Source organism: Leptinotarsa decemlineata, unplaced genomic scaffold (assembly GCF_025532065.1).
Source record: "Leptinotarsa decemlineata unplaced genomic scaffold, Ldec_3_MD MMD2_tig00000576_RagTag_RagTag, whole genome shotgun sequence".
Lineage (NCBI taxonomy): Eukaryota > Metazoa > Arthropoda > Insecta > Coleoptera > Chrysomelidae > Leptinotarsa > Leptinotarsa decemlineata.
In genome coordinates, this window is record NW_027412551.1 from 9,097,021 (window position 1) to 9,122,633 (window position 25,613).

At 34.2% G+C, this 25,613-nt stretch overlaps 3 protein-coding genes across 3 annotated transcripts; 1 reads left to right on the forward strand and 2 right to left on the reverse strand.

Annotated features, from left to right (window-relative positions):
- Positions 1 to 53: 53 nt before the first annotated feature.
- me31B (ATP-dependent RNA helicase me31b) lies at positions 54 to 10,609 on the reverse strand. Its single transcript, XM_074174389.1, has 7 exons — positions 10,470 to 10,609; positions 10,040 to 10,197; positions 9,882 to 9,963; positions 7,045 to 7,213; positions 2,935 to 3,491; positions 2,682 to 2,877; positions 54 to 1,581 (listed from the first exon to the last, which is right to left on the reverse strand). Exons 2-7 carry the CDS (start codon positions 10,096 to 10,098, stop codon positions 1,319 to 1,321), a joined length of 1,326 nt encoding a protein of 441 aa, XP_074030490.1. The 5' UTR covers positions 10,099 to 10,197; positions 10,470 to 10,609; the 3' UTR covers positions 54 to 1,318.
- On the reverse strand, positions 10,470 to 25,092 carry LOC111507238 (uncharacterized). The gene is made up of 4 exons (XM_074174463.1): positions 24,584 to 25,092; positions 22,854 to 22,957; positions 21,355 to 21,509; positions 10,470 to 17,353 (listed from the first exon to the last, which is right to left on the reverse strand). The coding sequence occupies exons 1-4, from the start codon at positions 25,090 to 25,092 to the stop codon at positions 16,877 to 16,879; spliced, it is 1,245 nt and encodes a 414-aa protein (XP_074030564.1). The 3' UTR covers positions 10,470 to 16,876.
- LOC111507237 (KIF-binding protein) lies at positions 12,154 to 15,489 on the forward strand. The gene is made up of 2 exons (XM_023162523.2): positions 12,154 to 12,364; positions 13,771 to 15,489. Exons 1-2 carry the CDS (start codon positions 12,154 to 12,156, stop codon positions 15,345 to 15,347), a joined length of 1,788 nt encoding a protein of 595 aa, XP_023018291.2. The 3' UTR covers positions 15,348 to 15,489.
- Positions 25,093 to 25,613: the final 521 nt, after the last annotated feature.

Here is a 25,613-nt window from a genome sequence, read left to right on the forward strand (position 1 = left end):
ATTTCTACCACACTCAGTACCAGATGGTGTCAACTCCATTAAGAAAACAAGGCTTTGGTGTAGAGAGCAAATTTAATTTTTTTTCTTAGCTTATTTTATATCACAAATTACAAAATTTTTAATTTTCCCAGCAAGTATGACATCGATTCATGCACTAAATCTAACATTTGGTTCTTTCTTCTACAATTGTATTGTGAAAAAAAGTCAAAACAACCCTCTACATTTTTTTTTCATTTTTTATTAACAAAATAAATTTGTTGTGTACATGCCAAAACTTGTTACCCTATAAAAATAAATAATGACCAATGAAAAATATATCTCGGCAAACACACAACAATATAATCTGATGATATAAATAATTTTCCCCTCCCCTCCCAACCCCTTCAAATGAAAATTGGATAAGATTTTTTTCTTAAAAAAAAGTACGCTTGTTAAAACTCCTCTCCTGGAAGAAATTCTAATTTTCAACATCCCCAAAATGAAACAAGCAAAATACTGAATATGCATTTCAGGAAATTTTGAAAATATGATATTGTTGGCATATTCAATATCCGATCTTTCTAAATTTGAACGAGGCGCCGACGGCCGGAAGATCGCACAACGATCAGCACCAAATATCTCCTTGAATAATTTATTTTGAGCGAACACTTCACACGTTTCCCGATAACCATAAGTCACTTGCGTTACGCCACTTTTGGGAGTCCTCTACCTCCTCGCGTTTAGTTACGGGGACGGTCCGTTTATCACAAATTCGACATCAAACGGCGAACCTGTCGACACCGCGAAAATTCCGATTGTCGTCGCTGAGCCAACGGAGACGAGTGTTAATTTCGCTCAGAGACACAAACGGAACCGATGTGCAAAAGATCTTCTGGAAAACCTCGACGGATAGTTTGAATCTGCACGGGTAACAAACGATGCAAAATTCAAAAAGAACCAGCTGAATATTCCTCTAATGAACATTTTCTAAATCATTAGCCTCGGTTTTTACGTAACCCTCTGATAGCGTTTATTAGGAAGTTACGTCAATTATTTTATCACAGACGGGTATTGGAGAAATGAAAATCAAACGCCAAACATTCAACTGCCCTTCGATCCGACAAAGACTTCCAGTCACATCATTGCTGCAAATGGATGGAACAAAGACGGCTTTATTCGTGCCCATTCTCGATTGAGTAATCAAAATTCACGATTTATCCCAAATTGTATACGAAAATCTAAACGAAAAATATCTTCTTTCAAAAAGTAAATAAAAGTACGTTGAGTCCGGTTGAAATATAACTATTTACACAAGTCCGTAGTATCACTTCTTCACATGTTACTTGGAAGATTCAATTTCTTCTTCTTCCAGCATTTTCGCGACGTACAGTTTGGGATCGATTACTTTCGGGATGGGCTTGATCTCGGTTCCAAGCTCTTGTTCGATGCGATGTAACGAGAATCTATCATCATACGTGATCAAATTGATGGCAATACCCAAATGTCCGAACCGACCGGACCTGCCAATGCGGTGGAGGTAAGTCTCCGCCATTTTTGGGAAGTCAAAGTTTATCACAACGTTTACAGCTTGCACATCGATACCTGAAAAATAAAAATATATTTCAGGAAAAATTCCTCACCAATCAAAAAAAATAACTACTTGATTATCAAAATAAACATTCATTTCAAAGATTTCCAGATCTTTACCAGGTCGCAAATGAAAGGTTAAAGTTTAGAATGTGTGTATGTGGCAGGCTTCTGTCAAATCCACTATAAGAATATGACACGAAAAAACTTACCAAGTTAATTGTTTTGCATATTTGTCCCTCCAACCTGAGATTGAAACCCAGGTCAGATCTACTAATATGCCAATAATTTTACAGGAATGTAATTTTATTAGACTTGGAATTCAGTTAATCCAGTATTATTCGAAAAAAAATCCAAGAAATGTTTTTTTATTGTATTACTACTTATTCATTTGTTTTTAGGCTGGTATAGCATGCAAAACAGATTTGATTCTTGATATCCTCCAAATCTATTGAAGATGCTAGGTATACGACCCCTTAAAAAAATCTAATGGAGTCATATCAGGCCAGCACATTGGACTTCTGTTTACTAAAGTCTGAGATACCCTGTATACAGTATCAGTCAAATCGAATAATAGGGTCAGTTTCGAAACAAGATGGGACATGTCAATTTGTACAGTATACAGTGTAAACAGTAGCCAATACCAAGCACATGTTTCTCTTTAGTCCAAGAGCCTTGAGGATGGTATTATTAAAGTCCGAAACGTCGGCAAGCGACAAGGGAATCTCTAAAATCATGACTGGTCCAATCCCAAACTAAGATCTGAATAAATACATCAAAGACTTTATCAACTGATTTAACAAATAGATGTTTCTATTCTTCGCATCATTAAAAAAATGTTTTGCTCTTCAAATGAGTTAGCAGTCGATACACATGATAAATCTTTACTTTACGAGAAATGTGGCTCAGGAATTCGTTTCACTGTGTCAAAATTGTTCACTACTAATACCCTCTTGATTTATAGTAATTTCTTAGATTAGGTTAGAATATGTATATATGTGAAACTTTTCTGTGAAAAAAAGGGATCACTTCTAACACAAAATGAGGTTTGAACACAAAAAACTTTCACGAAAAATCGTAAAAATTTTAAAATAAATCGAATGCAAATCACTTACCTCTCGTGAATAAATCCGAGCAGACTAGATTCCTGCACAAACCAGATCTGAAATCGTGGAATACCCTGTTTCGATGAGCTTGTGCCATTTTTGCATGAATATAGTAACAGGAATATCCAAGTTCTGTGATTTTTTTAGCCAGCAGTTCTACTCTTTGCGTAGAATTACAGAAAATAATACTTTGGTTGATTTGTAGCTGAAAATGAGAAAGAACTCATTTACAAAGGAAAAATCGAATTTCACGGAAACCAACCTTTGAAAATAGAGTATTCAAACAATGAACTTTCTGTCTCTCTTGTACGAAAGCATAATACTGTGTAACACCTATCAGAGTGAGTTCATCCATCAAATTTATTTCATAGGGATCGCGTAAGTGCTTCCTCATGAACTGCTCCACTGTCAAAGGGAAAGTAGCGGAAAACAACAGGATCTGTCTTTCGTGTGGAAGATTCTTGATCACGACATCTAGCATTCCTTTGAAATCTTGAGACAGAAGCTTGTCGGCTTCATCTAGTACTAGAATCTTGCACTGGTCCATGACGGCGACTCGCTTTTCCATCAGGTCCAGGATACGTCCCGGCGTGGCTATTATAACCTGCACTTTTTGATAGATGCGCATAATATCGTCCCTCAAATTCGTTCCACCTGTTGTCACCATCACTCTCACTTCTAGGTATTTCGCTAGTTCGATGCAAATTTGAGATGTCTGTAGTGCTAATTCTCTTGTTGGCACTATTATTAGTGCCTGTATGCAGTCTTTTTTAGGGTCAATTTGTTCCAGTACAGGGATGCAATAAGCACCAGTTTTGCCTGGAAAAAAAAAGAAAATTCAACAACCTACTCGAATTACTAACGAACCTATCTTTTATTGAAGAAAACAAAAAGGAATGCATTTTTTTAAATAAAAAGTGTACTTTCAAAAATACAAAATTAACCTATTTATTGAAACAAGGGATTTAGTATTGAATTCAATTTCAATATCGTATCAAAAAAATACAAATACAATTGAAGTAATTGAAAAAGAACAAACTCCAGGCTGGCAGTCCATGGTCCAAACTTTTAAGTCAGCTACTGCAGCAGAATTCAGTGGTAGGTGCGTTGACTTCGAGTTAATTTACATGTTTACAAAAACATACCACTGATGATGTATGCCACAAATCACGGCCTACCAGCCTGAATTTTGTTCTCTTCTGTTCTTATACAATTGAAATAAGTCAGGAAACAATAAAATCTGTAAATATACTACAAAAAGATCTTTCAAATTCCTTAGATCCTTACATAATGGAACTTCAAGATCGACTGACTAATGAGAAATCGCTTTCGATATCTCCATAGCTACAAACAGGCAGTCTTATTTAGGTATTTAGGTCCCTAGTTTTGTCTAAGCAAGCTCAAGGTCATATCGTTAATTTATTATAAAAAAAATAAATGTAGAATGAATCGGTCAACATTGTCGATAGATAAATTACATTGAATTGAAGGGGTAATATTTTTAGGAGTGATTAATTTTTGGGAAAGAAAGTTTTTGGCTTTCTACTACTCCATCTTGATACAAAAAAAGGATGAGGGAATCTTCCAAAGAAAGGAAGGAAGTAATCAATTTGAAAATAAGTAACTCTATACATGGATGTGTACATGCAAAGAAGTAACTTTCAGAAACAAACTGAAAGAAAGTCCTCCTGAAACAGCTACTTTCATATAAACATTGAATTACACGAAAGAAAAAGAATCTTTCGAAACAAATACTTCTCTATGAACACTGAATTATATAGAAGATACTTTTCTTTACTCAGTTTGTATTTCAAACATTCGTTGTGGAATAAAAATCAGATATCATTCACATAAGTTCTACTTTAAATGATCCCCTCATCCTTTTTTTGTATCAAGATGGAGTAGTAGAAAGCCGAAAACTTTCTTTCCCAAAAAATAAATTACATTATTCAACAAATGTAATTTGTAAATTAAAAGCTCCTCTCGTAATGAAAAAAAAAGTCAGGAGACAGAAATCTATCCATGAGTTGATAAAGTATTTAAAAAACAATCATCTTTAAAAATTTTAGAGATTGTTTTGTTTGTGGAAAAGGTTGATTAGCATTTGATATCCTATTGTGTTTTCTTTCATGTGCTCCTATTTTTCATATCTTCCTTTATATTGATACTTTATATTCAGTCATTAAATCTCGAGTTATTTATAGAAATTATCACTTTGCTTGCTCCTCACGAAAGAGATAATGGACAAACACTTGATATTAGTCACAAAAGAGATAAGACAAACACTTGATAAAAAAATATATTATCTTGTCAAAATATTTTGTATACAAGTATGTTTTAATTAAAAACAAACAGAATTTCAAAACCTGCTCAAAAAAATTATTATCAGTTTGGTAGTTCTATTCCAGTAGAATTAGAAAAATGGCAAAATCAATATGTTGTAATACAGTTGGGTTGACGAATGAATCCACATTCGCCATCAATACAATATGTGATAAAACACATACTTTTATATGGCATCCTTTTCTCCTACAAGTAAAAAAGCTATACAAACGATTTGTATTTTCTGAGACTTTGAGTCGAAATGATAAGGTATTACCATCATTTGATCGTTTACATTTTTTACGTGTTTATTATTGGTTTCATGTTGGTTACAATCCCTTCATACTACACAGATACTTGTTTTCACAACTAATAATTCATATTACACAATTATAAATTTAAAACTCAAATTAAGAAAGGCTCTGTTTAGTATTCTTTGAAAGACATTTTTTGTGGAAGACTTAATACTTGTAAAAACAATACATTATGGATAGTCCACAATGTAGAAAGATTTTGGAAATTATGGGTCAGATTCAGCTTTGTTTATTTTTCACATTGTGGAAGGTTTTATACAAAAAAAAAACCAGTGAGAAGCTGTTAAGTGTTCTGCCACCGACAGATATTGAAGTTAAAGAGTTTGAATGTAAAATATGTTTTCTACAGAATAATTCATGATGGACTGACGAATTTTATGAAATTAAAAAAAATCCTAACAGTTTTCACTAGATGTGAATTTCAAAAATACAAGCAATTCGTCAATAAAAGGTTGTTCGGAGCAGTGGCCACATTCCATCAATCAATATATGCTTTATTGTCGGAAGATTAGTATCTTGTTGACAGTCTTGTAAAAAAATAAAATGCATGTCTTAAAATATAAAGAATACAAAATACAATAGATACATGTCATAAAATATAAAAAATATAAACGTACATGTCATAAAATATAAAAAATATAAACATTCACAGATGAGTTTAGGTGAACGTTGAAAAATCAAGTAGAATTTACAGGTTGTCACTGTAGAATTCATGGATCGAAAAATAAGCTTTTTTGTTAAAAAGATTTTTGAGTGTACTTCGGAACTGTTTGACATCTGTGCTATATTTTAGAATAGTACAAAGGTGATTATATACTTTTAATACTTTCATAAATCAGAGAATGCTGAGTCAAGGCGTTATCGCTATGAGTTTGCCGACTCAATCGTTAGCAAAAATTGTATTCTTTCGTGGACTCAACAATAATAGAGGTGGAACTTTTCACCAAAATGAACCCTCTCAAATAGTCGTCCTCTTTGAAGGGTAAAACAGTTAAACATAGCTTATAATACTACATCGTAATAATTTGTATAACCATTCAATTCATGTAGCAGCTTCATATCAAATTGAAGCCTTGAAACTTTTGAGTTGATGTGTGCTCCCTAAGCCATTCACTGATTCATCCCTGCTGAATAAAAGGCTACAGGTTTCACTAAAAAATGTAAGTGATACATTTCTGTCGAATTCAAAAATGAAATCCAACACGAAGAAACGCACCAAGTTATTTGTTTGGCATATATGTCCCCCCAACCTGACATTGAAACTCAGGTCAAGTCTACTAATATGCATATGAGTCGCAGCAACTCAATGATCACTTATTGTAACATTAAATTAATGAGTCAATAACCACATAGAATGGCTTTAGTATTATGTTAAAGTTTGAGCACAGAATACCTTTCCAGAAGAGACAGCATGGAAGAGGAATCATGAACTATTTCGGCAGAGAACAATTCTTATGGAGTACTAATGAGTCAAAAAAAATTCAACACTTTGTTGGTGAATGTGAACATATTGATTGGTAATTTTCAGGGCTCTTATTTGTGTTGAAGTATTACTGTTTGAATATGAGGGTCAGCCTATTTCAAATGAGGTTCTTAAATTTGTTCACGTTTGCTTCTATGTTGTGCTAAAAAACTATAGCATGAACTTTTTTACAGAGAAGGGTTTTTACTCATGAATTTTTTTCAAGATAGTGACATTGCTAGTCACTATATTTTCAATTCTGAATTCAACTGACCTGTTCCATTTTTGGCTCTGGCTAGTACATCCTTTCCGGATAACGCTATTGGGATCGAAGCCTCTTGTATTGGAGAAGGTTTTTCCCAACCTTTCTCAAAAATTCCCATCAGCAATTCTCGTTTCAAACAAAATTCTTCGAATTCATTTCCTCTGGTATCCGTTACATCCTGAAAAAAAATTTCAAGTATGTTCATCTGGGAATATATATGAATTGAAAACTGAAAGGAAGTCCATGATTATCAGAAAAGAGTTTATCATTTATTTGTGAAAATGAAGGGGAATCCACAAGTTCATCATGATAATTATAGCAATATTATCAATATCAGACTGCAAGAACAAGTAAAAAAAATGTTCAGTAAGGAAAATTTTTGACTATCCTCTTCTCCATCTTAATAGAAAAAATGTTAGAATCTTCCAAAGAAAAGAAGGAAGTCATCAATTTCAAAAGTTAACTCTATATAAAGATGAGTAAATCATGCAAAGAATAACTTTCAGACACAAGATGGAGCAGTAGAAAGCCAAAAACTTTGTTTCCAAAAAATTAATCTCTCCTAAAAATATACACATTGAATTTAAAAAAATATATGGTTATTTAATTTAGAAATTGAAAAAAATTGTTCAATAAGAATTCTTTTGAAATCCCGAACAAAGTTTCATGATTTTACACAATCTTATGCTTCCTATCTAGAAAGTTTCATAAAATTATATATTGCTGTAGCAACTATTGAAGTAGCCATGTCGAGTCTCAATAAAAAGATAACATTAACCAAGGAAGCTCGTAGAATTTAGTTTCTGCGTAATGGAAAATAATAGTATTGATCTGTAGTTTTTAAAAATATCCTTGCCTTTATTATTCATTTATCCTGAATATATACAGACAGAGTCCAATTACATATACACAGTACCTAAACTACACTAAACCTAACACATATATAGATATAGTTATGATATAGTAGTTATTCTTATACGACATTTGATTTCGGGTATTCTGCTATAATTTCTCTTTAGTTTCAAGGAAAATTTCTTTTACTTTATTTTCATCTGAAAAATATTTTTGATATGTTGAAGGATTTTTCTCTTGTGTCAAAGCAACAATAAACTCGTATTGTATATAAGTTTGAGAATGTCCATATAGGACGAAACTGCAGTAACGTCAGTTACAAATAAAAGTGGTAAAAAACAAAGAAATTTTCATTTCTCTTTTCATTATGATCTCCTACCACGTAGTAACGGCTACATCCATCAATTCATTTGTCAATAAACTTCAAAGTTTACTTGGCCAAAAGGAAAACTAATTATTCACTTTAATGAATACCATGTTGGTAAAGATTATATGGAAGGGGGTTAACTTGAATCAGTGAAACAGGAGACCATTTGGAAACTCTTGTTTTTACAAGCTTTTATTTAATTTGATCATCAAATGATTGCATATGTAAAGTGATATCATTCTGAATCCAACATAAACATTTCATCATTGAGGAGCTTAAAAATTTGCACAAAAAAGGCTTGTAATATAATCCATCAACAGAAATATTAAGCTAAAAAACATTCAAACATAGAAACAATATTAAATCAAATGAATGATATAGTATTTTTACTAGAATTCTGAGAAAAACTACTTTATCCTTTTTTTGGTACATTAGCCCAGTAGGTCTCAATACTTTTTTAGTATCATTTCATTGCAAATTATTTTACAGAATTCAAAGAAAATGGTATGTTCACAAGCAAGCTAATGTCAACAGTGACAAAAAACCCAAAAATGTCACAGATAAAAAAACAATCTTAACAGAATGGAGTTTCAAACTTATCACCTAAATGATCATAAAAAAGTTTAAAGATATATGGAAAAAATAAATACCACATTTGAAATCCTTGATGTAAAACTTCTATCCAAATCTATACAGGAAAAAGCATAAAAAATATGTAAAGTAGATCACATGGTAGTTTTATTTGCATACCTAATCATTTTGAAATATTTTATAAACTGTATTTACAGTGTCACTCATTTGATAGTTATCAACTTCAGTTTTGTTGATATGGTTTATTGGTACCACTCTAATCAAGGTCAAACCTGGGGAGGGGAGTTTCATTTTGAACTTACAAATCAAATTGTGGGGTTGGCGCATAAGCATTGTATGGTCACAGACTTCAAGTTTGGATATGCGGAGATATACATACATGTAAGGAAGTAAATATTTTCAAATGAAATCTCGAAACATTAATCTTTCCCAAAGTACCTACACCCTAGTTTCTGGTAAATGCCTGCCGGAAAACAACTACTTCCCAGGCTAATACCACGCTGGGCATTGAATTCTAACCAACAGACATTTATGCAAAATACCTCACAGAGGTATTTCGCATAAATGTCTTGCAGATGTTTTTCATTCATCCAGCAGGGGGGGCCATGCTGAAATCAGTCAAGATAGTATTTTGAAATAATTGAAGGTAAAATGAATAGCTTACAGATAAAAGCCGGAAATCGAAACACTGTACCCTGTTAGCACTCAAAAAAAACGAATTGATTTTGAAAAGGTATGGTGGTATTAGTAAGAAATCATTATCATAAATCAACAGTAAAAACATGCTTACACGATGATATTAATCTGTAGAGAGTTTTCAATAGTAACAAATGAACAACATGAATTCTTAATACACAAAATCTTCGAGACTCAAACCTGTATGAATCTACCCACAGTAAATGAAATAGTCCAAGTATTAGTTCATGAAACACCATTTAAGATTTTACAGTAGTGGTTATAAGGCACATTTTGTTTAGAAGAATCGAAAGATGAGATATGGATACTAGTTCATACTGAAAAAAAAAGCAATACTTACACTTGTTTGAAACCTTTTGTCTTTTGGTGGGATTTTCAACTTTGATTTCCATCCCAGGTCATCCATTTTGTTGTCCAGGTCCCTATAAATAAAAAAATCAGTATGAAATATGAGTATGTTCCTGAAAATCCACCTAGTAATGGTACAAATGTACTTACAATTTGGTAGATAATCCCATAATATGGTTATTTGATTTCAGTGTATCAGTCATCATCATCGTCTTTTCTCAGAAATACACCAAAACAAAGGTTTATAAAACCAAATGTACTCCACTACAATATGTAGGAAATTGTATCATAAATTATGGTATTTTTTTTCTGAAAATAAATCAATTAATCGACACTTTCCAATCTGATGAAAAATTTGATATCAACGATGCTTGCAGGCAATAATTTTCAATGAACCTAATTCATAATATTCTGTAGTTTCCCTGTGGAATGAAATTCAGAAGAAATGTTACACGATTCTTAAGAATAATCGGGATTCATGTGGAATATGGTTTAACTTGTAACAGAAAGTTAAAATGGCTGCTTCTACGTCGCAGAAATTGAAAATTAACACCCACCCTTTTATGAATTTGAAAATTACCTGATTCGGCACTCCTACTACGAAATAGTTCCAAATTTCTTTAAACACTCGTACATTTCTCAGCCTTAATGGAATATTTTAAAGTAATTTCTGAAAATTCTGCAGAATACCTCGAATATGACTACTTTTATCTTCATAAAGAAAACGAGAAGTGAGAAAGAAAATGAACGAGTAAACGAGATACAAGAAACCGTAGTTGTAAAAAAAATGAAACAGCTGCGCGAGTCGACAGTGCAAGCATATCTGCCATAAAACACAAAAAAGAGGAGGACACAAACACGAAACATGATTATTTGTTTCAGTGTCTTTTTACAGTTGAGAAATTTTAGTTAGTTTGAGTTAACTTTCATTATCTCTCAATGGGAACATGAATAAGATAATTTCAATAACCGATATATACTATAATGATAATTAATTACTATTATTTGAACAGCTTAATATTCTAGATGAAAATGCTTTCATTAAATTCATACATTTTTTTGGACTAGCATGACCGTGAAATATTTATTTAGCAACTTAGCAACTTCTCGAATGTGTGAACTGACAATAGCATCTAATGTTTCTAAAACTCAATAATCCAGTTGACAGTAGATGATGAAGTGAATGCAACTGAAACTCAAGGAAAGAAACATTTATTGTAGATTCAGCAATAATAGTTACGACATGAAAATCACTATACATGATGTTGAACATTGAAAATCTCCAATAATTATTTGCTCGAACAAGTTTTGACTTCTGAAGGTTACCGTTCGTTAATGCTGGCAGTAAAAAAATTTGAAACCCTTGTGACATTTGTTGTAATCTAGCCTTCGTTAGATATAACATAATTGTTGTCCATAATAACAGTTGTTGAGTTTTGAACATATGGGAAACAAAAATGAAAATATATGGCTCCCTGCGCCTCCGTTTAATGAAAGATTTATCAATGAAAAATGTAACTGAAATTGTAAACAGTTGAACTGTAAACTACTATGTTACAGTCAACCTATCTGAAAATTAGGTGTTTATTTAAAAAGCTGGATTAGTTGATGACGTAAATCCATGCAGTAAATGACGTCACTTATTTACCTATTCAGGGGAGACAGCTGCTGTCTTTAGAATTTTAATTGAAAATTTTGAGCGGTAAACTGGTGAATGATATCAGGTATAATCACAGAGTTACGGAGTTCAGTGGTGGCAGTGCACGGACGTGCCGAAAACGGCCGCCTATGTGTAGTGAATGTCCGTCATCAAAGTAACACATACATATCAAATTGAAGTGAAAGCCACTTTTATTCACGCCGGTGGTCGGATAACCACATCAAGGAGGCCCTTTATGTGGAAAAAGGCCTTTCGAAGAGTAGGCGAACTTGAAAAATTTTGATTTTTTCAAATAAACAAAAATTAGTGAAAAAACCAGGGTGTAGCAGCATTGGCGCGAGCAAGACTGCTGCGCCCCCGCACGGTTGATAGGAGAGAGTTGGTCAGATGCAACCGAGAGGCAAGGAGAGAGAGAAGTATAATCACAAGCTTTGTTCACTTCACAAGTATACATGCTTTGATATTATACTGTGGTCACCCTATAGAAGTTTAATTCTATAGGGTGCTGTCTGCCGTGGTTGTGGTATTATAATTACCAATAGTATTTGGTGTATTTGTATGACAACATAATTAATTATAACATTCGTATAAATATTTTACGATAATGACCATAAAAAAAGAAGTTTTTGTAGACTTGCAAGAGAAGTATGAAAAAGTTATCAAGTTAGTGGAGGAAGATAGTAAATTAGATCCAGAAACAGAACCCTACCTCTCTAAATATTCTGCCAGACAAATTCTCATTGGAATGAAAGCAAATATAGAAAATCTTAGAAGAAATCAATCGACAGAAACTATGTGCGAGTTAAAATTAACTGGTAAGTATTGCTGCTGGTAGAGAGCACTGATGTATTTTCAGAAAAAATAACAAACCCCCATGTGCAACCTTATTTAAAATGATACTGTAACGATCCAAATATCCCGAAAGCGGAATCTACCCGACCTTCTACCTGCTGCCCATGGAAAGGGACGAGCGAGGAGGTCACTGCGGTCACTGAACGCGTATCAATTAATAGTTTAACTTTGTTTTTCACTAATAAAATATTTTCGCATCATTCAAAGTCATCCTTACTGTTCAAAACCACCCACAACCAAAGAGGAAATGTTATAATACTAATTTTGAGAAAATGGTTTCAAAAGATTTCCTAATGACACTGTGTATGTGCTGGTCTCTATTATACTTCAAGACTTTTCATTCTCAGTCAAAATTGCATAAAAACGACTTTTCAGAAACATATCTATATTTAATGAAGTTATCTTGTATAGGGTCAAAAACAAATAAACTTTATAAGTGTCTGAAATAAAGCATTTCCAAAACTAATCTACACCAGGATGCTTTAAGTATCTTTTGATCCTTTTATTTGGTAATAGTAGTGCAGTTCACGGAAAATGGGCTAAGAATCAAATTTATCTTCTACAGCTAAAATTTTGCATAGGGCATAAAAATTGCAATAAGGAAAACTTTTTCTAATAAATTCTGCCGATATCTCAAAAGATGGCCTCACTTCTGATAATCCCTGTACACACATAATAAAATACAACAGTGTGTTCTCTAAGGACAACTAGAGCACTGTGTGACTGCATTCATCCCCTTATGACATTTGATAATGGCAATCGGTTCTAGATAAAACATTACACATAAAAACTTGTAGATCACAGCCAGCAAATCCGGAAAATAGCTTTGACGTATAAAGACCAATATTGTGTCCTTATCAGATGTTCATAAATTAGTTTAAATTCTCCCAATATACTGGATTCAAGAATTTAGAATATGATATCATAAAGATATAAATTTATGATTTCTCAATGAAGTATATCCTTATTCCTTGTGAGAATATCATGAAGCATTATCTTACTGTTTCTCAGTCTATACAGGGGGACTCTCTGAGAATTGATTCAATAGATATTGCAAAAAGTATAAGTACAGAAATTATGAAATTTAGGTAGTATGGGAATCAAATGCATTTTAGGAATTATACAAGCTAGATAAGTAATGTGTGATTTCAAATGCACCCAGAACTTTCTGTAGAATCTGAATCTAAAATAAACTGTAGGATATTATATTTAAAATAACAAAGTTCGAGCCTACTTCGGGTATAGTCTTAGGTGTTCAGAACATGAAACTGTTTTAGCTGAATTACCTTCAATGTCACATCAGCTTGTCTGTGTGTCAATAAGATATTTTCAATGGTAAATTAATTACATCTATTGTTTTTTTTTCTAGCAATGTTAGGAGCAGTATACTTATACTTGGGCATGGTATCAATAGATACCGAAGAACTGTCTACAGGAGAAAAACATTTGGAAAAATGTAAAGAGGTTATAGAGCAATATGAAATGGAACCAGAACTGATACTTGTTGCCATGAATATGTACAACCAATTTGGTATTTTATGGTCACAAAGGGAACCTGAAAAATCAAAGATTTATTTAAATAAGGCACAAGAACTGTATCTGCACTATAAAGAAAAGTCCACGCCACCCATAGACATTAGTGATTTATTCAAAGTCAACTTGGAAACTTCTGATACGGCTGTATCACAGAAAAATTTTGAGAAAGTTTACACTTTCACACTTTATTACCTTGCTCAGATTTATGGTGTGATGAAAGATGCCCTGAAAAGTTCCATATATTGCCACATAACATTACAGAGACAACTGGAAATGACTGATTATGATCCAATAGACTGGGCACTCAATGCCGCAACTTTATCACAATTCTTTATGGAACAAAATGGTTTCAAGCAGGCACGTCATCATTTAGCTGCAAGCTCTTTCATACTGGAGAAGTACGAAAAGGAATTGAACGAAATGACTGAAAGAAATGAAGCTTATGATGCTCTTATTGAAACGTTCAAACACAGGAGCGCTGATGTGGCTAGATGTTGGACCAAGTATGGAATATGTCTGCTCTCAAAGTCCAAGGAAAGGCTTCTTCATCACACTGAAGAATTACACGAGAAGTGTACCCTTTCCTGTGATTTGTCAAAATTGAAACTAACTTCAGATTCTACGATTTCTACAGATGACTTGAGCCATCTGGATTTTGAAGGAATCGATGTTTCATCTCATGAAAACCAAATCGCAGATAAGTTTATCCTGACTATAGATGATGCTAGAAAAGTATTTCGAAATGCCCACCAGTGGTCGGTCAAAGCTCAACAATATTATGCTCTGGATACTCTAGCTTCAGATTATATAGAAATAGTTTTAGATCAGACACAGTTATATCTGAATCTCCTTTTTTTCGAAGAAAATCCAGACAACCAGGCCAAATTGCACAAGAGAAGGATTGATCTTTTAGAAAACATACTCAACAGGGTGAACTCAAAGTACTACTTACAGTACTGCCGAAAAGTTTGGTTTGAACTAGCTCGAACCTATGCTGATATACTTGATATAAAAAGTGAAAAATTAAGAAATACCAAAGAGCGTCCCACTCCTCAAGCCTTAACCAAAGTTAACAATTTGGTTGAAAAAGCAATATTTCACTACTCCAATTTCATAAATTCTTTCAAGGACTCTGTAACTGGTGACTTTCCTTCCAAGTTACAAGAAGATGCTGAGAAAGCATTCCTACAAGCATACTTTCATGTAGCTGCGCTCTATGGAAGGTTTGTAACTTTGGATAAGGAGATGCAGCTCAAAAATACAGAGGCTAGTTTGAAGAATTATAACTTCGTTACTAGTTATTGTGATAGAAATGACGAGGCGAAGAATTTGATATCTATGGAATATGGAATATGCAAAGAAATGACGACTTTATTACCAGTGAAAATTTTGAAGATAAAAGGTTCGTGAATGATTCAAGAAGTAGAATTTTGGGGCTTATTTTGCTCTTTTACTTGAATATTTTGTTATGTGACATAACTGTTCTATTTTAGAACGTATAAGTTTTTATCAAAGCTTGTCTAATAATTTATTAAATGATTCTGTGATATAACGTTTCATTATTTCAAGTGAAAAGAGTTTCTGAGAATTTCAGATCAATTCACTAGATACTAGACCTCTTCTATTTACATGATAATCCATATATCTCACGATAATGCGGATAAACTTTTTCAATAGTGTATTTTCAAGTAAAATTATACTTTTTGTGGTGAATTATTAATATCCCCAATGCAGTCTTGCTGATGAACATCTGCTGATAAAAAAATGAGTGATATATCTGTTATCTCTATAATACTTCAGATCATTCAGCAGTTTCCTTCTAGCTAAAAGATAGAAAAAAGGTGCTGATGAGGCAATAAGACATGTACATGTTTTATTCCGAAACATTGAAGTCCACCATTGAGGACGATAAAGTTCCGTTAAGTGGAATTTTATTTCGTAACTCTTTCATAAATTATACGGACTGGCACAAAATTATCGTACACCTCCTTTTCCTAATCATTTCTTTAGTTAGTTTTACGAAACTCTGAATTGGCTCACGAAGAGGCTGAGAGAGACTTGAATTGGGTTATAGGGAAATGTCATCAACGTTCCATTATCAAACGAAACATCCTGTATGTTGTTACATTTTGGAGATCCACATAATTTTCTAAATACAGTTCTATCCTATAGTTGATATTTGAATAATGGATGGGAACACATAGTTCTGTCAGGTGGTCTGCAAGATCTGCAGATTGAGTAGAGAGTGCATCATTCCACCAAGGACTTCAATAATCAGAACAACCATTTTGACAGAGTGGTCAGGATAGAGTCTGCGGAGTTCGAAGAGAAAATCTCGATATTCAATCCGTTTTTTCTCCTCTATTCGGACGATATTCGTCTCGCCAGGAGCTGAAAACTACACGACAAATATCGTCCGAGGTGGGAATGAATAGTTCCAATAAATTCGGCACTTCTCGTTCCCCACAATAAATTCAATATCCCCCGATGCGTTGGGCAACACCGGTGTTTCGTCACTACCGTAAGAGTGCCGTAAATGGTAATAAAGCACTCTTAGGGCCGCGTTATATCGATGGATATAGGTCGAGACCGCATTTGCTGGACATGCTGATAGAAAGTGCATTAGAGTCTCGGACGCCTCGCGGCAGGCCCTGCACCTTGTGTCAGGAACCTCTATTCCCATCATGCAACTGAGGTGTTGAATTATTATTATTATTATAGAATGGATGTGTTAGTAATTTCAGAATTAGAAATGAGTGTCTTGCAGAAATTGCATGAAATAGACAAAAATGATTAATAAGGAATACTCGAAACAAAATTTTCTTTTGAAATGGTATCAAAACAAAAAGTTCTTGAAACTTTTATTCAGTTAAATGTTTTTAGGAATGATCGTTATTACAATACTGTTTATATATTTTGCAATAATGAAAAAAATCAGTTCAGATCCTCTTGAACTCACACGTCATGTATTTTTGATCCCCTCCCAGGATGCTGGAAAATGTCTTACCTTCATGGGAGAATTCTTCATAGCTTAGGGTAAATGCCCTCTCCCATGTTAAAACCCTACCGATTTTCTGAGAATATGGTGATGTGAATATAGCGGTAACTACTTCAGGCTTCGGCTCCAACTTCAATTCTTCTCCATTAACTGATGTCTTAACATTGTTACCCTTTGCTAGCTCCTTTGATAAATCTATTGATGCTTCACAGAGACCTCTGGCAATGCCTTTTCGTATGAATTCCTGATGGGTTTCCAGAAACACAATTTCTAATACACAGTCCACTTTACAGTATTCAAAAAAGTTAAAGCGTGCTTCTAGTTCTCCCATGAATTGCAGCATAGCCTTGGCCGATGATTCTTTACATTTTTTGAAATAATCCTCGTAGTATTTGGCATCCTCAGGATCATTTGCAACCTATAAATAAACAAGTTTGACATGTTCATTGGAACATTCTAGAATGAGTTCAGTTTATGAAGTAATTTATATCAGTTGGAATATAAAAAAATTGGTGGAAATGATCGAAACTACTGATAGGGATGTTGTTGGTCCAATTAACTACCATGCGATTTTTGATGGTTCAAAACGTATTGGAAAGGTCAAAAATCTCGAAAAACTGGTTCCCCACCATTTGAACTATAGTGAGAAATTGTCACGTTTCGAGGTTTATTATTTGGTTTTGCGTAACCAAAACGATCCTTTTTTGGATCGGAACGTCACGTGTGATGAAAAGTGAATCCTCTACGGTACCAGGAGGCGTTCACAACAGTGACTGAACACCGATTCTATCATCCATGGATGCATACACTGCATTACTTTAATGTCCCCCCCTTTCGTTTTTGAACGGGTCAACTTAAAATTTGGGATAATGAAATTAATGCAAGAATACTTTATTTTGAAGTGAAACTGACAAATAAAACTTTCAAGACGGCGACTGGGCGCCATCTGGGAAAAAAATTAAATGAAAAGGGGGGTCCTGTGACACAATATTTTTGAAGCTCCTGACAAATACTTCACAACCCTAGAATATAATGTCAGTATCTTCACCTACTACAAAATGGCGGAACATTTAATAATTTCCTGAAGACAAACAGACATTAATACCGATATTTATAGAAATATTCGTTTTTATCTACCATATGTCAATTCCAACAACCCAATTAGGTTTGTTAAGTTATTTTTTGTTTATAAAAACGACAAAAAATCTCAGTACGACAAAAAATCTCAGTACGACAAAAACATCATTGTTCAGTTAGAATATTCTCATTTAGTTTTCGGTTTTACCACGTCAACAATCTTTAAAATGGTCAATTCTCGACCATTGGAAGGAAAAGTTGAAGCAATTTTTATTAACGGTGCGACGCTAACTCACGTGACTGAAAGGATTTTCAATGAACGTTTTCCGAATCGTCCTATCTGTAGAAACTATTTGAGGCAACTTGTATCCAAATTCACAACTACCAGTAGTACCTATACATAACTAAAAGCCCTCAGGTCATCCATTCCGGAAGAACAGCAAATGCAAATAATTGGTGAGATGGTAGTAAATCCTGGACAGTCTAGTTTGTGTTTGTGAGGCGTCTTATTCTACTGTGTGGAGACTTTTGAAGAGGAATAGGTATCATCCATACAAAATTAAAATGGTACCTACACCAATTCACTGAAGATGACCCTGATCGAAGAACAGAATTCTGCGAAATCATGAGGGAAACCTTTGCAAGGCATCTTACGTATCTCCACAATATTTGTTTTTGTGACGAATGTACATTTTTTTAAACGGCAATGTCCACAAACAAACTTGCCGTTATTGGAGTGACACCAACCCTCACGTTTTCCGCCGTGAAACATGCGGAACTGCATTTTAATATGCTGGAAACTACTGTTGATCCTCTCATCACTGAAATCGTCGAAGCGAATCCTAATAAATTCGATATGGATATTGTATTCCAACAAGATGGAGCACTACCACATTACTACAGACAAGTAAGAAACTATTTGGATACCACTTTTCCCGGTCGTTGGATTGGCCGTCGAGGTCCTACAGAATAATAATAGTAAAAAAAAAATCTGTTTGAAATCTGTTTTTCCGTTAACCAGCTGTCGCACCCCTACGAACGACAACCCTCAGAAGTCGAAACTTGTGCGAGCTAAGAATTAACGAGGTTTTACCTTTTAACGTCTGATTCCTAACACGGGTTGGACGATAGCAAGTGAAGATCGATCGTTCAGACTAGGGCTTGAACCACCGACCAACACGGCAGTCAATTCGAGTGAGTGAACAAATCACCCACGCCGAACCGCTTGGCTACCGACCGACGATAATATTTATTGATTTCTTTAGGACATCCTTAATATACATACATTATTTTTAAAATATATAAATAAATGACATAAATAACAACAATGATGACATGATAGAAGAAAAAAAAAATAAAAACCATTTTTCAATGATTCCAGAATGGTTTCAACATGAGGATATAGGTACATAATAAACAGAAAAACGAAAATCAAATATGATATTTTATATAGTTCATGAGTTTTTTTGAATTGGAAAACATTTATTGAATCTTTCAACGAAAGTGGGAGTTTGTTATACTCATTGAAACCTTTATAAAATAACGACTTCATCGTACTAGTCAAATTAGTTCTAGGAAGATGGAATTTTTGGGTGGATTGAGATTTATATATACAGAATTCTTCAAAATAAGTTGGAAGCAAGTTATGTGTTAGTTTGAAAATGAATATCATTGCTAACTCGTACAGTATCTGGGAAACAGACAGCCACTGCAATGTACTTAACATGTTTGATATACTAGAATACCTATTCACTTGTAAAATTAGCAATTACTGTTCGTACGCCTCTGGTAGTGTGTTATTTATCTACTTGTCTTGCCAGATGTGGTTATTTTCAGGTACTTTACGATTTAGACCCAACTGAAGCGATTTAAGTTATTTTTAAATTATCACTAACTCAGGCCTAAAAACTGATTTTCATCCCCACAAGGTTATTCGCGGTACTTTCACTGTTGTTTTGATGTGAAATTAAAAATTTTCATCAGTGAAAAACTACTAAAACTTTAGTTTTTGTCGGGACTCCGGCGATGCACACTTACGTGTGCACTTACTCACTTTGCTACATTCATGGCCAAAATGGCCAGCCCGCTCGCCAGATTTGACACCGTTGGACTTTTTTCAAGGAGCTATTTGAAGCAAAAGGCGTACGAAACTAAACATGCTTCAATATTGGATATATAGCAGAAAATAATGAATATTTGTAGAGATATTGACGTTACTGTGCTCGAAAATATTCGACGTGAAATATCGGATAGGTTGTTCATATGTCAAGAAGTTCAAGGCAACCATTTCAAGCATCTTCTTAACTGACCACAAGCTTATCACCTCATATTATGTAGTTAAATGCCAATGTATTCAGGCAATTATTAAAAGTTCCGCCATTTTGTAGTAGTTGAAGATATTGATGTGAAGCATTTATCAGAAGCTTCAAAAAGATGTGTTACAAGACCCCCCTTTCCTTTCAATTTTTTCCAGATAGCGCCCAGTCGCATCTTGAAAGTTTTATCTGTCAATTTCACTTTAAAACAAAGTATTCATGCATTAATTTCAATTTTTTGAGTTGATCCGTTCAAAAAATAAAAGGGGGGGGCATTGAAGAAATGCACTGTATATTCCTTTTTCAGTGAAACACTGGAAGATTGCTCGCGTTCAGCCTATCCCCAGAAAGGGCAAGAAAAATCTTCCGAATAACTATAGACCAGTTGCTTTGCTAGCAGTGATATCAAAAATCGTGGGTAGAGCCGTAAACCACCATATCCTTAAATATTTGGAAGTCAAGAACTGCTGCGCTTGATATTTCTAAGGTGATCGACAGTGTGTGGCATGAGGATTTGCTGGCCAAACTTCGATGCTTTGGCTTGTCAGATTATTTTTCTGTATGGCTCTCCAGGTTTCTGAAAGAACGTTCCCTGCAAGTGATCGTCGATGGATATATCTCGAACACTTTTAACCTCAGTGCTGGTGTTTCCTAGGTATCCATATTGTCTCCAACCCTCTTTTTATTGAATATCAACGACTCATTGGAAAAAACGAAGACTCCAATATATGACGACAGCACACTTTTCTTGTCATTCCAATTGAATTCCAGGACATCGGCTGCGGATACACATCATCATCGGCAGCAGGAGGTTGCATATCTTATTAAGAATCAAATTTCACAGATTCAAATTAAAAAAATATTCTTAATAGGATTTTCTGATATCGTCAGTAGAATATATGCCATTTTTTCAAAATATTGTCAGGTATTGATAAAATACACTTCAAGTTTACTACCTACCACACTGCTTATTACTATCACATAAGAGTTTTCAGAAAATGGGTTGAAGGAGATAAGGGAAACATACCTCTATTTTGTTGAAGGCAATACCACACACTTTATTGGTTTTTCGATCTTCTGCGATAACGGACACTCCATCGGAGACGATTCGCAAACCTAGATCTTTCAATTCTAAAATGGCTGCATCATTACCAGGTAGGCCAATTTTGCTACAGACACATATTCAAAAGCTATAAAACTGTTTTTCAATATCTCTAGCGATTCCTCAAGATTTCAGTGGTAAGGGAAATAAAATCTATTGTGACTGCAAAATAACAAAATTAATCAATTATCCTTATACATAGGTAGGTCTCACAAGCTCTTGTAGGTATTATATAAATTTTGTAATGTGATGAATTGATGGGTTTCATTCGATTCAGAGTTTATTTTCTGTTTTTAGAGAGTGTAAGTAAATTAAAGTTCGTTATTAAAAAAGTTTTTTCACTAATAACTTATTTTTGAACTTTTAGTTATCGCTGAACATATAGCCTATTTATTTCATCCCTACAACATTTGTTCACACCACCAAACTTTCCCTAACCTTTGACGAGTTATAACTCTTTAAAATTGAACAGGCAGACATTTGGTTTCTCGCCATTATGGGAGGCTATCATATTGAGTTTAGAGTGACGTCATTTTGGATATAACTGGCCGATACTTGATGAAAATGCTTATTAACACTAACCGTTGTCATTCCTTGGGTCTGTTATTTATTTCATTCAATGCGTTTTTGTTATATGGTATGTTCATCCAACCTGAGGTCCCTACAACATGTGTTATGGAAGAACTATTTTGCAGACCAGCCAGTGACGGCTCGTGCATTGGAGAACAGGGGAGGCTAAAGTCAGACTATATACATTTTTATGTTGTTGCACGCTTTGTTTGATACTAAAGTTAGGGCATGGGCATGAGGAGCTATGGACTTTATTTTAGTTTGTAAACCATTTAAATGGCCGGCCATGACCGCAGTCCCATCATAGGTTTGCGCAATTAACTTTTGCCTAAAATTATAGGTGTCACACGTACGAATTAAAAAATAAACAAATCGTCAGCTATGCGCTCAGATGAAACATCATGAAAACCCATAAAACGTTCTACCACATTACCATCTTTGACATATCTAAAAACCATTGAAAGTTGTGATGTACAGGTTATATAGGTGGTTTCATCAATTTCCCATGCAGAAAAAGAAACACTTTCAATCTCCTTGCTTATATTTTCCTTAATAATATATGCCACACTGTATATAAGCTCATTTTGGATGGTTTTTGAGGTGCCCGAAAAAACGCTACCGTTTAAAAAAGTGCCAAATTGTGAATCATATTTGCCCCATAACATTAAAAGTTCCTGGTTATTGCCGCGGTTAATCGCTTCGGTTTCATCGTGTCCACGAAAAGCTAATTCTTGGGAACCCAAAAAAAATCGTAATATCAATAATTAAGTCTTTTTGAATTCGACCGATTTTCCCTAACCTGATTATTAAAATAAATTATGACCTCTTTTTGAGCTGTATCTAAAGCTACTTACCGTCTTCGCTAGTTTTCCATATTTTTGGTTTCATTGTCATTGCTTCAGTTGCTTGGCTGCAGTTAGTGTCGACTCTTAAAGTGTACCGACCTATATGATGGTCACTGAGAAAAAAACACACAAGAATAGTTGGATATATATGTTTTCAAAGTTGATTTTGCCATATATATTATCTGATGTATGTATGTTATATGCCCATTACTCAAGAGTTATCCTAATTAAACGTGCCAGAGATAAAAATTATCTTACGCTAAATCTGTGAGCTAAATTATAGAATGTGCAAGTTTTCTTGGGAATGTTATTGAAGAGTTAAGTCACAATGTTTGTTTATGCAACATGCAATGATTTGATATACCCCAGACATTTGTCTGGGTTTGTCGTTCAGAACAGTTAGGAAGAAATCACAAATGATAAACTAAAATAAATATAATTTAAAAAACTAAAAAACACGCTTTTAAAGAACATCGAACTAAAAAGTTATTTTTTTTTGATAAGCTTAAAACTTTAACGAACGAAAAATACTAGTAGTATTGTAGAAAAAGCGAAGGGCGCTTGATATACAAAAAATATGGCACAAAGCTCCCACGCTTTTTTCACAATAATACTAGTATTTTTCGTTCGTTATTGTTTTAAGCTTATTTAAAAAAAAATATTTTTAACTTTTTAGTTCAATGTTCTTTAAAAGCGTGTTTTTAGTCTTTTTAAACTATATTTATTTTATCTAAACTTTGGGATCAATCAGCCGTATATTGTTTAGAAAAATGACCATTGATATTTTGCGATTTCGGTGAGCGAGCCTGAAAATCACTACCAAGCCCAGGGCGCAAAGGAGGGTTACAAATAAGGCAGCAGGCACGCGTGTTAATGAAAAAAATACTTTTCTCAAATGAAGAAATACATGTAAAGTGAGTTCGAATTATATCAAGGAGGTTACGTACAGCGTCATTTGCCCGCGAATAGATCAAGCAATAATGTCGATATATCAAGGAGGTTACGTACAACGCCATCTGCCCGCGAATATATCAAGCAATAATGTCGATAATCTAATATATATATATATATATATATATATATATATATATATATATATATATATATATATATATATATTTTGATTGATGCAACTAATTTTCCTTTATTTTGAGTATTTCAATATTAAATTCTACAAAAGGATTTGAAGCTTTACATCTTCTATCAATTATCTGCGAGCGCTTTCAACAGTTGGTAGTACTGTCATCTTCTGGCACTCCTCAAAACTGCTTGTTTTGTTTTGTTGTTGTTTTTTGAGCACTCCTCAAAACTGCTTGTTTTGTTTTGTTGTTGTTTTGAGGAGTGCCAAAAGATGACAGTACTACCAACTGTCGAAAGCGCTCGCAGATAATTAATAGAAGATATAAAGCTTCAAATCCTTTTTGTAGAATTTAATATTGAAATATATATATATATATATATATATATATATATATATATATATATATATATATATATATATATATATTCGGATAGGTTTCCGCGGTTAGTAATTTGACATACCGTTGTCCGGATTGAACCACGTCTGTAATTTTCATCGTTTCGACTCCTGCTTTGGAGCCATTTTCAAGAATCACTTAGATTTGTACTTACATGACTCGTAATCTCCCTTGTCCAAGTCTAGTTACTAGTTTTATGTTTGCTGTGTTCCACTCTAATTTCGAACTTAGAGTGGAACACACACTTAGATTGGTACTTACATGACTCGAGGACGAGTTCGTAATCTCCCTTGTCCCCAAGTCTCGTTACTAGTTCTATGTTTGCTGTGTTCCACTCTAAGTTCGTACTGGTCACTCTGTTGTTCGGGGCCCATATTTATGTTGTAGCAGGTATCTGGTTTGCCTGAACGGGTACCTGAGTTATTTTCAGATATCTTGCGTGACATCAATGACCTCCATGTTTGTGGTAGTCTCTGCGAATCATCTCGCTTGTTAAGGCAGTTGGCTTCCCGAATTATCCTGGCCTGAAGATTTTTCTCCGTAGCAATGGTCGTGGTGTTTTCGAAGCTTATTGTGTGGCCTGTTTCCTGGTGGTGTTTGAATAGAGATGATGCTGGATCTGATTTGCGAACAGCTAGTTCATGTTCATAGGCTCTGTTGGAAATTCTTCTATTGGTCTGGCCGATGTAAGTTCTGGGGCCTTTTGAACATGGTATTTCGTATATGCCCTGTGCTTCATTGCGTTTTGTGTCCTTGGGTGTTCTTAACATATTGGAGATTTGGTTGTTGGCTGTGAATACTGTCTTTACGTTATGTTTCTTCAGAATTCGACTCACTTTGTCAGTGACTCCATGGATGTAGGGGAGAAAAGCTTTTGTCTGGTGGGTCTGTTCCTCAGGTAACTCGTGGGTTGGGGTTTGTGTTTGCTGTCGTTGGATGGATCTATGTATTTGGGAGACGGGATAGTCGTTTTGGTGAAGGCGGCTGTGAGTTCGTATAGTTCCCTGGATCTATTGTGGTTGTCAGTGAGTCTTATAGAACGATGTATGAGGGAATTCAGAACGGAATTCAGCTGGGCAGGATAATGATGGGACTTGACATACTAACCGCTACCTCAATGCCAATTCCAATAGTTGAATACTTTAAATTGTTTTATACTAACTTCACCAAAAAGAAGTTGGGTTTTAGGTGCTTTTGGGCAGTTTGTGTTCCACACGACATGTAAGAGATGAAATATTATGAACATTATGAAAGGCTTTTGTTATAAATTGTTCTATTCTCTACTTATTAA

Bases quoted from the DNA above. Each gene is read 5' to 3' on its own strand.
- LOC111507237 (XM_023162523.2), top strand. From the start codon at position 12,154: ATGACCATAAAAAAAGAAGTTTTTGTAGACTTGCAAGAGAAGTATGAA. The intron at 12,365-13,770 runs GTAAGTATTGCT...TTTTTTTTCTAG, and splicing joins GTGCGAGTTAAAATTAACTG to CAATGTTAGGAGCAGTATAC.
- me31B (XM_074174389.1), bottom strand. From the start codon at position 10,098: ATGATGATGACTGATACACTGAAATCAAATAACCATATTATGGGATTA. The intron at 3,492-7,044 runs GTCAGTTGAATT...TTTTTTTTCCAG, and splicing joins CAGAGCCAAAAATGGAACAG to GCAAAACTGGTGCTTATTGC. The intron at 1,582-2,681 runs GTAAGTGATTTG...TTTATTTTTCAG, and splicing joins CTCGGATTTATTCACGAGAG to GTATCGATGTGCAAGCTGTA.
- LOC111507238 (XM_074174463.1), bottom strand. From the start codon at position 25,092: ATGTTAAGAACACCCAAGGACACAAAACGCAATGAAGCACAGGGCATA. The intron at 22,958-24,583 runs GTAAGTACCAAT...TTTTTTTCTCAG, and splicing joins CGAACTCGTCCTCGAGTCAT to TGACCATCATATAGGTCGGT. The intron at 17,354-21,354 runs GTATGTTTCCCT...GTTTATTTATAG, and splicing joins TTGCCTTCAACAAAATAGAG to GTTGCAAATGATCCTGAGGA.